Genomic DNA, 13,799 nt, shown 5'->3' with positions numbered 1-13,799 from the left:
GTACATCTGACATACTTTATTTGGAAAATGTTTAACTCTAGGAGATAAAAATATGTTTACAACATTTCAAGTGTGCAGATATAACACATTTCACAGAAGGAACATTTACATGGTTTTCAGTAACAAATTCATGTAACAATGACAGAAATATTTCCAAACAACCATTTTCAGGCTAATCTTGCCATACCCAATTTTCAGCCAAAAAATTGTTATTTTTCTTACTTATATTGTCAACTTTTGAAAGGACTAAACTGCATGTATTGTATTGTATTTCACAAAATACCTGCTTGTACGCTCTGGGAATTACTTTAAATGTTGAGTAAGTTTAGACCATTAGCCTTTATAAAAGAGAAAGACACTATATCTGGTACTTAATTTTTTTCTTCCATAATTAAACCTGTAAACTTCAGTGTTATAAAATAGTTTAAATGTTTCTCCACATTTTACGAAAAGGATTGTAAATTTTCTGTTATCCTTTTCTGCCCTCTCTTTCCCATGCCTCTCATTCTCCGGAACAGGATTCCATCTGCCTTTTAAATACTGATCTCTGCAGCATCTCCCCTGCTACCGACAAGAACAGAGACTCTATCCTCTTGACCCTCATCACGTGGTTTCTAACATCTAACTTTATACTCACCAACTTTCTCAACAGATTTGTCAGGATGCTTTGGTTTGTTGTTTGTTTTGTAAGCATTAGATCATGACAATAATCTGCTCTAAACACCACAGTGTCTTTTCCTTTCCCTCAGAGTAAAGCCAAAAGTTCTTCGAATGACTACCAGGCCCTAGCTGACCTGCCACTTCCCTCTTCTTTCTCTGACTCCTTCACCTACTCCTCCAATCAAGGTGCTCTTGGCCTCCTGCCATTCATCCAACATGCTCTCCACATGTCTGTCTTTTGGAGGACTTTTCCCCTGAACTTATCCACAGATAGCCCAGTGTCTGCTTCCTCAACACCTCCTTTGTTCAGAACTCGCCTTCTCAGGGAGGCCAGTCTGACCACCTGCTTAATACTGTTAGCAGCCTTCACTTTGTGCACATCCCCTCATCCTTAGCTTGCCCAATCCCACGTGGCCTTGCACTACCATTTTACCTTTTCTAAAGGACTTACTACCTCAGCATACATTATGCAATTTACATTTTAATATTCCCATCTTTCATTTCTGTTTTCATCCAATGGATTCTAGGTTGCTAGAAAGCAGATTGTTTGTGTTTGTGTAAGTCAATAGTATCACCTATGCACTTAGAACAATACCTTGTAAATAGCAGTAATCAACATACAATTAATGGACCTCTAAATCTACTTAATTGGGGAAACAAAATTGCAAAATTAAGGAACATTCCAAAACTTATTACTATCATTATTATTTTTTTATTTAAGAAAGACAATTATACTCTGTGCTATGCTTATTATAAACAAGGTTTTTAAAAATGTTTTACAAATACAATTTCTTTTAATCTTCGTAACAGTCTTTGTGATGAGGTATGCAGTATCATTATCCCCTTTGTACAGATAAAAATGAACTAAAGTACCACTATTGATCCCTTCTTATTGTAAAGCTCCCACATTCCTCTCCAAATGCTGTCATGTTTAGTGTGCATTACATCACCATTCAAAATACAGATGAATTCAAGCTTCCCACATTGTTCTGTATATTAAATGTTTATAAAATGTAATATGTTTTTTTTTAAGAAAAAAGACATCCTAGTATCTCCTTCTCACAATTTGTCATTTTCATTCCTTTTTGCTGCACCCACTCCACTTTGGAGACCATTGGTGTATATAGGTTTTTGTTTTTTTTTTCTGCAGCTACTAACCATTTACCAAGAAAAAAAAATGATATAAGTTGAATAACAAATGTTCAAGAATATGTGATCGGAAAAAAAATGTGTATATGTATTCATCTTTCACCTCACAGCTAACCTATATAGAATGCTCATTTATTACTTTGTATAAATTTGTTTTAATTACTGATATTATTTTACTAGGAAAATTGCTTTCAAACTTTGCCTGGAGAAGCCTATGGAAATGAGATTTTTATTTGTAGCAGGTCATTGAAATCCTGACCATAATAGAACAAAGGGAAGCAGTTTAGATCTATTGAATGATTCCATAAGACTTTGTTTAAAATTTTTTTTAATGTTTATTTATTTTTGAGAGACAGGGAGAGGCAGAGCATGAGCAAGGGAGGGGCAGAGAGAGAGGGAGACACAGAATCTGAAGCAGGCTCCAGGCTCTGAGCTGTCAGCATATAGCCTGATGAGGGCTCTGACCCAAGAACCAAGAAATCATGACCCGAGCCAAAGTCAGACACATAACCAGATGAGCCACCCAGGTGCCCTGCATAAGACTTTGTTTAAATTAAAGGTTCTGATACTGCAGATTGGAAATTTTTCTCCCATACAATAAACACTATGATTTTCTGCACACAGTATCCTTTGCTTGGCCTGGTGATATTCAGATAATTAAACCATAATCCTACTTCCAAAAATTTTCATTTTCAGAAACATCTTAAAAATTACAATATATTGTTACCATAACTAATTAATAGTAGTGACCTAGGTATTCAGGTCTGAGAATCCATATTTCTTAATTTTCCATATAAGTACCGTTTTCAGAGTGTTATATTATGTTCAATTAACTTCTTACCCTATTACTTTCTTTTTTTCGTTTCTTTTATAATGTTTATTTATTTTTGAGAGAGACAGAGACAGAATGCCAGTGAGTTAGGGGCAGAGAGAGAGGGAGACACAGAATCCGAAGCAGGTTCCAGGCTTAGAGCTGTCAGCACAGGGCCCAATGCGGGGCTCGAACCCACAAGCCATGAAATCATGACCTGAGCCGAAGTTGGACGCTTAACCAACTGAGCCACCCAGGCGCCCCAGTATCCTATTACTCTCTTAAAATATACTATATAATGTAATAATAAAAAGGTTTTATTTGTACCTTTATAAAGATATTGATAAATTTTTTTCTTTAATATTTTAAAACATTGTTTAAGGATATAATTTACTTACACTATAAGGTTTTGTTTTGTTTTTTCTCTATGTCAATCTACAAACCTTAACTCCTTCATAATTCCAACATACCTACCGTTATACAAATTTATCAGTATTTCTTGAGGGGGTGAGGCAAATATAAAAAATCTAAAATACATGCTATATTCGGCATCTAGGTGGCTCAGTCAGTTAGGCATCCGACTTCAGCTCAGGTCATGATCTCATGGTTCATGAGTTCAAGACCCACGAAGAGCTCTGTGCTAACAGCTCAGATCCTGGAGCCTGCTTCAGACTCTGTGTCTCCCTCTCTCTGCCCCTCCCCTCCTCACACCGAGTCTCACTGTCTCTCTCAAAAAATAAATAAACATTAAAAAATTAAAATACTTGCTATACTGGTCATGGCCAGTTGCATCAACTTCTATAAAGATGGCTTATTTTGTAAGGGTGAAATACTGATAATAGCAAAGAAGATACACAAAACTTGGGGTTGAGTCTTGACATGCAGGAACAGTGAAGCACAGCTTGTTTATCAGTCTGACAAGGAGAGTAGCAGCTGGCTAATTAAGTGAACCTAATTTAAACTAATGATGTCGATTCTCAAGATAATGTGCTAATGGCTAGAGGAGACTGCTGATGACACTTAAGAATACTCCCGAGGTGTCACAAGCCACTTTTGCATCCAAGCAAAACCTGATTTTGCTCCACAGAAGACAAAATGAGGTCAGTTGGTTACTAGTCAATCTCTTTTACAGTCAAATATCACCTGTATGCCACTCTTATAAAAATTTCATGTGTTCTTATAAAAACACATTTGATGTTTAAAGCAACACCAACGTTATAGACTCCATTAAAAAATTGTGACCTTTTACTTTTTAAGCTGTTGATACAAATGATACTGTTGCATCCACTGAAAACAAATAGACTCCAATGATAATATTTTATCATGGATTTTATAAAATCTTATGTTGTCAAGAAAATATTTGTCATTTTAATAATAAAATGTAACAAACCTTCTCAAAATGTTTACATTTTTAATCTTAAAATACACATTTAATACCAATCCACACAGTCTTTTGCAGGTGTTTTCAGGCAAAAGTAAAAGTCAGAAATATGATTTCTTAGATAAGGTCAGTGTAAAACACTAGGGATCTACTTTAATTAGATTGAAAAAGAAAGCTCGAAAGATTAAACTTAAATAAGAATAGTGTTATTTTTCTTCTCTTTTCTTTTCTTTTTTAAGATTGATTTGGGAATTCACTGTTCGATTTATATATCCACACTATGGAAAATTCTATGGTATTTTTTATCATGTTTGGGAGAAGATGAACTAACTTTCTGTTATAATTAATATTCTTAGCTGTAGGGGCGCCTGGGTGGCGCAGTTGGTTAAGCGTCCGACTTCAGCCAGGTCACGATCTCGCGGTCCGTGAGTTCGAGCCCCGCGTCGGGCTCTGGGCTGATGGCTCAGAGCCTGGAGCCTGTTTCCGATTCTGTGTCTCCCTCTCTCTCTGCCCCTCCCCCGTTCATGCTCTGTCTCTCTCTGTCCCAAAAATAAATAAAAAACGTTGAAAAAAAATTAAAAAAAATATTCTTAGCTGTATAATATACTCAGGTTTGAAAGAAAGAAATAAACAGCTACAGAACTCAATCAGGAAGTATAACTTTACTTGGATGCAAAAAAGACTGACTTCAAATCTAGGCTCAGTTGAGAAAAGTGGTCAGAATGAGAAAGGGATGCTCTACTTTTTATAAAATTAACTTTGTGCTTTGCAGTTGACTTTGAGTGTGCCCTCTATTTGGATATAAATACAGCTTTAAGTCATAAAGTTTTTTTTTTTTTAATTTAGTCTTTCAAGTAGCTAGAAATGTTTTTTTTTTCCTTAAGTAGTTTTAAAACTTGAACTACTTGGGTTATTAATTTATAAAACAGAGGGTTCAATATTGAAGTCTGTAAGATCTATCATGTTGTTTTCAAATTGGGAAAACCTTGAGGGAATTTATAATTCTAAGAGATGAAGTGTTTCAAGTACAAAAATAGAACCACTAGGATATTTATAATTCACCTTTAAGCATGTACTTTTGAAGACTAAAATTTACATACTGTAAGGTATTGTTAAGACAAATATAAGGATGTGTTCTTTCACCCAGCAGGTAGTAGATGTATGGAACTCATTATCTAAAGAGTTCACAGGCTGAATTTATACATGGTTTTGAAACAAAGAGCTTAGACAAATTAAAAAATTGGAAATTCTAACTTTTGGGGCCCCTGGGTGGCTCAGTCAAGCATCCGACTCTTGATTTTTCTCAGGTCATGATTTCATGTTTTGTGGGATAGAGCTCCACCTCGGGCTCTGTGCTGACAGTAAGGGGCCTATTGGAATTCTCTCTCTCTCTCTCTCTCTCTCTCTCTCTCTCCCTCTCTCTCTCCTTCTCCTTCTCCCCCTTCCTGTCCCTCCCCAGCTTATGCTCTCTCTCTCAAAATAAATAAAATTAAATTTAAAAAAAAGAAGATTCTAACTTCTATATTTAAAAGGAAAACAATCTTTTATGTATATATCTAAAAGTTTAAGTTGATATTTACAGTCAACCAGTCAACCTTGGGTTTCAGTAAGTAGTATTTCTATCAGAAAGAGTACTAGACTGAGTGTACTCAGTATGGAAGTTTTCATTTTAAAACTACAGTGATGTCTAAATTTCTATAGAACAGATTGTTGCAGAATGACCCAAATCATTACACTTGCTACTTCATGCTCCTTCTTTCCATTGAGGTATTCGGTAGCCCCTATAATTCAAAACCATTTTTTTTTAATTGATGGAAAGGCAACATTCAACTTCATCGTACACCTTGCCAGAATTGTGTGGGAAACCACATGACACTCTACTGCCTCAGCCTTTTTGCTCCAAATATTAAGTTCTTACATTTTTTTTCCTACAATAGGAACATATCTGGTACGTTTTTCTTGGTTCCTACTGTTCTCCAAATAGAAGGCAGCTGTAGAAAGTGAGGCAATAAGGCTGATAAATGGTGTGTGGGGCAAAATGCATCAAGAGAAGGTTAAGATTTGTCTTTGATAGTAGAAAGTATGAGAATATACAGAGACTATCCCCAGAGGAGGAAGAGTAGATAAAACAGGAAGCCAGCCACCAAGTCAACTTTCACCTCTAAACCCAGTTGGGACAGAATATTTTGTGTTGTTTTGTTTTAAAGCCCTTAAATTAATATTCCTTTTTATTCTTTTTTGGGTTACATGTTTCTAACATATTTTCCCTTTAATTTGTTCCTTCCCACATTGTTTTTAGAATTTACTACTTTAATACTTTCTTAGTTTCTTCTATTCTCTGCTAGGATTGTGGTTATATATTCTTTTATTCAACTCTAATAGTGTTAATCGTGACTTTTGTTCTTATTTTTTGCCAAAATTCCCAGAGTTTACTTTTACTTAGTCTTTTTTTTAATAAATCAATTTTTGTCTTTTATACATTAATTCCTTTGTGTATTTATATATACAGGAAAAGCTTGGGTTGCCAGTAACTTGTTCTGTGAGTGTTCTGCAAGATTAGCAAATATTTCTTATAAATTTTAACTTGATAAGCTAATTATGTCTTGCAATACAAGTAGTACATGACACCAAAAATCACATGATCACAAGTGAGCCAATGGTTCTTGAAATTCGCTTTGATATACAAGTGCTTTGGATTACAAGCATGTTTCCAGAACAAATTATGCTCGCAAACCAAGGTTTTACTGTATATATTTGTCTTTATATTTTCCTTCTTTCATAAAGATTATTCTGATTTTCTTTAGCTAAATTCTAAAACTATCTGGTTAAATGTTTTATTTTTAGCTATTATTAATTTTTTTAATTAAGGAAAAAAATAACCTCAAATCATAGTCTTACTTGGATTCAACATATTTATTTATGGTTATCAATATTACTTGATATTGATATTAATATTTTAAATTTACTTTGGTACTGTTAATAGCTTAACATTGTGTCGGAAAATCAGTATGAAATAATTTCATTTCTATTTCTTGAGATTTAATGTGTAGCCTACCATGTGGTCATTTTCACTAAATGCTATGGTCTGAGTGTTTGTTTCTCCCTCAGAATGCATATGTTAAAACCTTAACTCTCAAAGATGATAGTATCAGGAAGTGGGCCTTTAGGGAGTGATTAGGTCATGAGCATGGAGATTATGGAATTAGTGCTTTTAAAGAAAGATCCTACAGAGATTCCTCGCCCCTTCTACCATGCGAGGACACAGTGAGATGGCACTATGAACCAGCAAGAAAATCCTCACCAGATCACAACCATGCTGACACCTTAATCTTGGACTTTCCAGACTCAGAACTGTGAGAAATAAACTTCTATTGTTTATAATCTACACAGTCTGTTGTATGCTGTTGCAATGGCCCTAATGGACAAAGATATGATAAAATGTTTAGTGATGATGTATATATTAATCATTGCTGGATGCAAAGCCCAACACATACATCTGTTCAAGCATAGTAATACTATTGTTCAATTCACATATAGTGTTGATTTTGTTGATTGGTCAAGTATAGATTTATCAAATTCTTCTCACTTTGATCATATGTCAATCTCTACTAGTAGTATGGCAATAATCACTTTACAAAATTGTAAGCAATTATGTATGTTTTTAGTCTTATATTTTCTTAATAAAGTAAACCTTTTATCATTATCAAGTAACTTTCTTTAACTTAATACTTTGTTGCCTTAAAGTTCCTTTAAAATCTGATGTCAATATAGCTATATGAGCTTTTTTGATTTTTTTAGCATACTTCCTGCATCATCTGCACTGTCCTTACAAGTCAATTTTTCTTTTATCTCTTATCTCATAATGTGCATATGGCTAGGCTTTCATTATTCAGGCTGACAGGTCTCTTTTTTGTTTTTCATTGAGTTACATTAGTCCATCCTCAGTTATTGTTATTGTGAACATATCTTTTTAAATTTCTATTTATTTTATTATTTTTTAATACGTGAGTATAGCTGACACACATTATTACACTAAGTTTCAGCTTAGTTATTTTACAAGTTTATACATTATGCTATGTTTACTATAAATATAGCTACTGTAAATATAGTCCCATTACATTGCTATTCCAGTATCACTGACTGTATCCCTTCTGCTCTGTGTTTTATCCCTGTGACTCGCTCATTCTATAACTGGAAGCCCGTATCTCCCTCTCCCCTTCGTGTATTTTGCCCAACCCTCCACCCTCCACCTCTCTGGCTATTATCAGTCTATTCTCTATATTTATAGTATGATTCTTCATTTTGTTTGTTTATTTTTTTTTTTAGATTCCACATATGAGTGAACACATACAGTATATTTGTTTTTCACAGTCTGACTTATTTCACTTAGCATAATACCCTCTAGGTCCATCCACTTTGTCTCAAATGACATGATATCATCCTTTCTTATGGCTTTGTAATATTACGTTGTGTATCACATTTACCTTATCCATTCCTATCAACGGACACTTAGGTTGCTTCCATGCCTTTGTTATTGTAAAAAATGCTGCAATAAACATAGGAGTATATCTTTTTGAGTTAGTGTTTTCATATTTCCTGGGGAGATAACCAATAGTGGAATTATTGGATCATATGATATTTCTATTTTTTAATTTTTTGAGGAATCTACATAATATTTTCTAATATATCACCTTAGAATGGCTAAAATCAAGAAAGCAAGAAACAATGAGTATTGAAGAGGATGGGGAGAAAAGGAACTCTTGTGCACTGTAGAAAACAGTATGAAAGTTCCTCAAAAAATAAATGTATTCAGTTGTATCCTATCATTTTGTTTAAACTTGTTTCTATTTATTTGGGATTTTCCATCCTTATTATTTGTCTTTCTTATTTCTTTTTTCTCCCAGTGTATTTATTTGTAAGTTTTTCATTGCCTTTTATTTTTTAATAGACACAATATTGAAAGATAAGTTCTTGTAACATTAATAAGCATACTTAACATATGTATGGATAATTAGTTATTATTCCCTTTCCAAAATAATACAAAAAATTGTAAAATATTGCAAACAAATCATCCCTTTCCCTGTTTACATATTATGTACAGTACTTAAACACTCATATCACTGTTTTTGTCTTGTGTTTTCACTCTTTTAATCATTTCAATCTTTTTTTTTTAAACATTTTTTCCTTAACGTTTTAATTTATTTTTGAGAGACAGAGAGAGACAGAGTGTGAGTGGGGGAGGGGCAGACAGAGAGGGAGACACAGAAATCGAAGCAGGCTCTGAGTTGTCAGCACAGAGCTGGATGACTTGGGGCTCAAACTCAGAGACCATGAGATCATGACCTGAGCTGAAGTCAGATGCTTAACCAACTGAGCCAACCAGGTGCCCCTAAACATTTCAATCTTAAACTAAGAGGATATCCTAATTATTACTGAAAGTTAGTATTTTAATATATCATATATTTACCAAATTTCTTGCTCACTATCATATCAAACTTACTGATCAGTTAATTTTCCTTATTCCTGAAGCAAACAGTTTCAGTTTCAGTTCTATTTCAGTTTATCTTGGTGATAATATCTGTTTTTGTGTCTCTGACATAATAAATAATGCTCTGGTTTCAAAATTATTTTTCCCTGATCATATTATAATATTAGAATATATTTTATTTCCACTAAGCCCTTTAATGATGTTTCTCTTTCATTTGGTGTCCATTATTGCTATTGAGAAAATTGCTGCTGTTCTCATAGTAATTCATCTGCCGTTTTAAGATTCTTCTTTGATATTTATTTTTTTTTCAATTTAGATTTCATTGTCCTTTCTAAATCTGAAGGCTTACTATATTTTATTTTATAAATTATAAAATAAAAATAATACACAGTGTATATGTGTACACATATATATAAAATATTCTTTATTATAGTACAGTAAATTCTCAGTTATTATCACTCTTTTTGACCTAAATACTGTTTCCTCTTTTTTTTCTTTTTTTCACTCCCATTTTGAAAAATATTCCTCCTTTCTGGAATCTCCTTCTGTAATTTATGTTTTCTACTGTTAATGGATAAATAATGTCTGGTATATTAAGATGCATTTGATTTCATTATTATTGGTAATTGTTTCTATAAAGTTACCATAAACACTGAATTTCTGAATAATAACCCATTGTTCCTAGGGGAAATACATACTTCAATTCCTAAGGGCCTCTGGTCAAAAGGTTTTCATCAACTAATCAATACTTAAATTTATTTCATGTGTGTTTCTGTTCAAAGACACTTTACTTAATATATATTGTTTATTAATTAACATTGAACTCATGGCCAAAGTGTACTACAACTCATGGCTAAATGAAGCTTACCATTGGGCACATCACAGCCTTCTTACACGGGACACTATGCTTAGGAGACATTTTAAGTGGAAAATTGCCCACAAAACCACAAAAATGCAAAACACATGGTACTAAATAGACCATGGAAAGAAGACTTGTTTACAGTATAAAAGCTGAAACAAGAAGGCAGAGTCTCTTCAAGTTCAATCTTTGCTAGAAATATATATGTTGGGTGACAAATTTTTCACCACTCTGCGCATGTCCCTGAATGACCACAAAAGCACCATGAGCATTGATTTTTTGGTTCGAAATGAATTTGGTGAACTTTCAAATGCAGAATCGACAAACAATGATAATTAACTATAATCAATGTCCCTACAGCAAAAAAAGAATCACACTACAGCTATGTTTAAATGAAATGATCTTATGATTATAATGTACAGCAAAGTAGCCAGATACAAATAATGGAACTATATATTTCCACTTATGTCATATTCAAAATCAGTCAATACTTATTTATGATGGCAGAAATACACATAATGATTATCTTTGAATAATGAACAAAAGGAGTAATAAAATATTGTTATTTTAGTAACAAGATCATAAGGAGGACTCATTTGGATGGGGCCCAATTTTCTAACCTATAAAAACGTAAATGTTAGAATCTTGTCTGAAAAATCTCCACAATCATGATATATCATAATATTATTTTTAATAATTCAGTATTATATAGTATCTTTTACATTCTCATATTTCATTGTAATTATAGGCACTATGAAAACTAATATAATTTATGTGACTTTTATCATTGCATTAACATTTCATTATCAATATTTTCTATTAATTTAAAATTTTACATTGCTGTCTGAAGATAGTGATTATATGAAGATAAGTGATGTTAGCTTTTCTCACTTTTGAGGATCTAGTAGGTAATACATATTTAGTCAGTGTAGGTTTATAGTTGGAAGACTGAATTTAAAGACCAGTTTGATTATTTCTGAAACATACTTCTAATTTTAACCTGCTAGCTTTAATTTTTTTAACATTTATTTATTTGAGAGAGACAGAACGTGAGCCGGGGAGGGACAGAAAGAGAGGGAGATACAGAATCCAAAGCAGGCTCCAGTCTCCAAGCTGTCAGCACAGAGCCCGATGTGGGGCTCGAACTCACAAGCTTTGAGATCATGACCTGAGCTGAGGCTGGAGGCTTAACGGACTGAGCCACCCAGGTGCCCCCATTAACCTGCTAGCTTTAGAATGTAAATAATCCCATACTGAATGCCTATAATTTGATGGCCTCTGTTACAGCTGAAATCAAGATAAAATGAACCTGCTCAAAATCCAGCAGTCTCAAAGACAGAAGCATAAGCGGTGAAATATACAGAAAGATATATATTCTCATAATAGGTACTGAACCATTTGATTGGTTATATATATGAGAATCATGTAACTCTGGAGGCCTTAAATAGGTTTTCTACCAGAACAGTTATGCCTCCTTTTTCTCATGATTATACCAGTCATTATCTTATTAGAAATTAAACCATTATACTAATTGCCCACTGTAAATTTGTAACCCTAACCAGAGTTTTTCAATAGAAACACTTTTCATTCTTTTACTTGTAATACCAAAAATATCTCATAGTAGGCAATCAATATGTACAGCATGAATGGATGGATGGATGATGGGTGGGTGGGTGATTAGATAAAGTCATGTGAAGCTCTTAAGGATTCTTAGAAGGAAAAGCCCTAACTTTGGACTTATTACCACTTTTTGTGGTTCTAGTCAGGAATCATTAGAGGGACTAATAGCTACTTCAATATTCAATTTCAAACCAATATCGATGCAAAAAAAAGTCTTTAAATATAAGGAATGGTTAGGTTACAGTGTCTCTCAGAAACTTTGATAATGAACAGGTATAAAGCACTTCTATATGCCAAGATCTGCTATAAATGCTTTATATGCATTAATTGAGTTAATTCTTTTATTTATTTTTTTATTTTTAATGTTTATTTATTTCTGAGAGACAGAAAGACAGAGCACGACCAGGGAGGGCCAGAGAGAGAGGGAGAAACAGAATCCAGAGCAGGCCCCAGGCTCTGAGCTGTCAGCACAGAGCCCGACGCTGGGCTTGAATTCACAAACTGTGATATCATGACATTAGCCAGCCACCCAGGCTGCCCAGTTGAGTTAATTCTAAATATAACTTTATGAGATATGTATAATTATTAATCCATTATTAGATATACCTAATAAAACTGTTTTAAGTTTGTTTCCTCTGAGCTGTCAAGCAATAGATCATGAGTCAAGGGCCCTGTCACTGGAACCAAACTACCTAGAAGCAAATCCAGTACAACCCGTTTGCTGTTGTGCAGTGGAATACAAACAGATTGCCTAGGTTCAACAACTTTGGATGGAGCAGAGCATGAAATGTTTGGGGACTCAAACCAGAATGTTTTTTTTTGTAACCATGATCATGATAATTTTTATTAGTATTTTTTTCTCTGTCATTGACCTATGCACCTATTGACTTGTTTTACTACTATACTAAAACCTACTACACTACTATCATCTAATAAAGTCTACTATTATTTTGGCTTTTGTTAAGAATAAAATAAAGAGATAATAGTGTTTCTGGAATAGTAACTAAGAATACCTTAATTAGCCTCTGATTTGAATTCTTCTTGCTCTAAACAGAATAAGCAATTCTTAGGTTCATTTTTGTGGAACTAGTCATGTTAGTATTATGATGTGTTTATGGAATCAAATTTCTGAAAATAAGAAAAATTAATTATTTTCTAAATTCATTAAGTTCAAGCAGCAGAATGAGAGGAGACTTTGCAGAAAATGCATACAGTTCCCAGTTATCCAATTAATGAAACAAGTTACCAAAGACAATCAAATGGCAATGTATAAGTTACCTGGTGAAGAATTACATAAAAGGACATTTTTTTTTAAAGATCACCTTAAAAAGCAGGGATCATGCATACCTGAACAACTTTTTGGGACTGCACATCAACGATAAGGACTCTGTCCAAAGTTGGCTGTGCAACATAAATGAACTTGTCTTTGACATTAACAGCTGAGGCCCACACACACCTCTGAATTTCATCTCCTTCAGCTTTGGGACATACTTCATCCTATAATTTAGAAAATAGTGGAAAAATGAATATTTTAAATTATAACATGGATATGACATATTAGGAGCAAAATTAATATTTGATGCTTTACTACTTTCAACATCAAATGTTAAATATATACATACACAGAGAGATAAAGTTGTCTGTTAAATCAAATAAAACAATACATAGTGCACATTTAAGCTCATTAAATGCATAAATAAATCAATGTGAATAACCCTCTAATATAAATTTCATCAAGCCCTTAATTACTTACTTCTAATAGGACATTGGCCTTTTATTTGTTACTACCTAATTCATAACTCAATAACTTCAGATATAGATAATAAATTCA

At 33.4% G+C, this 13,799-nt stretch overlaps 1 protein-coding gene across 4 annotated transcripts in view; it reads right to left on the bottom strand.

Annotated features, from left to right (window-relative positions):
• FSTL5 (follistatin like 5) overlaps positions 1-13,799 on the bottom strand; it is a 786,930-nt gene that overhangs the window by 64,424 nt on the left and 708,707 nt on the right. For all 4 annotated transcript variants that reach the window (XM_045055718.1, XM_045055716.1, XM_045055717.1 and 1 more), the window contains exon 13: positions 13,316-13,465. In XM_045055718.1, the coding sequence (XP_044911653.1) occupies positions 13,316-13,465 (150 nt within the window). The remainder of the gene's footprint in view (positions 1-13,315; positions 13,466-13,799) is intronic.

The sequence above is a fragment of the Felis catus genome, chromosome B1, assembly GCF_018350175.1.
Source record: "Felis catus isolate Fca126 chromosome B1, F.catus_Fca126_mat1.0, whole genome shotgun sequence".
Lineage (NCBI taxonomy): Eukaryota > Metazoa > Chordata > Mammalia > Carnivora > Felidae > Felis > Felis catus.
The sequence above is the reverse complement of the archived record's forward strand: the minus strand, read 5'-3'. Positions and strand labels throughout refer to the sequence as shown.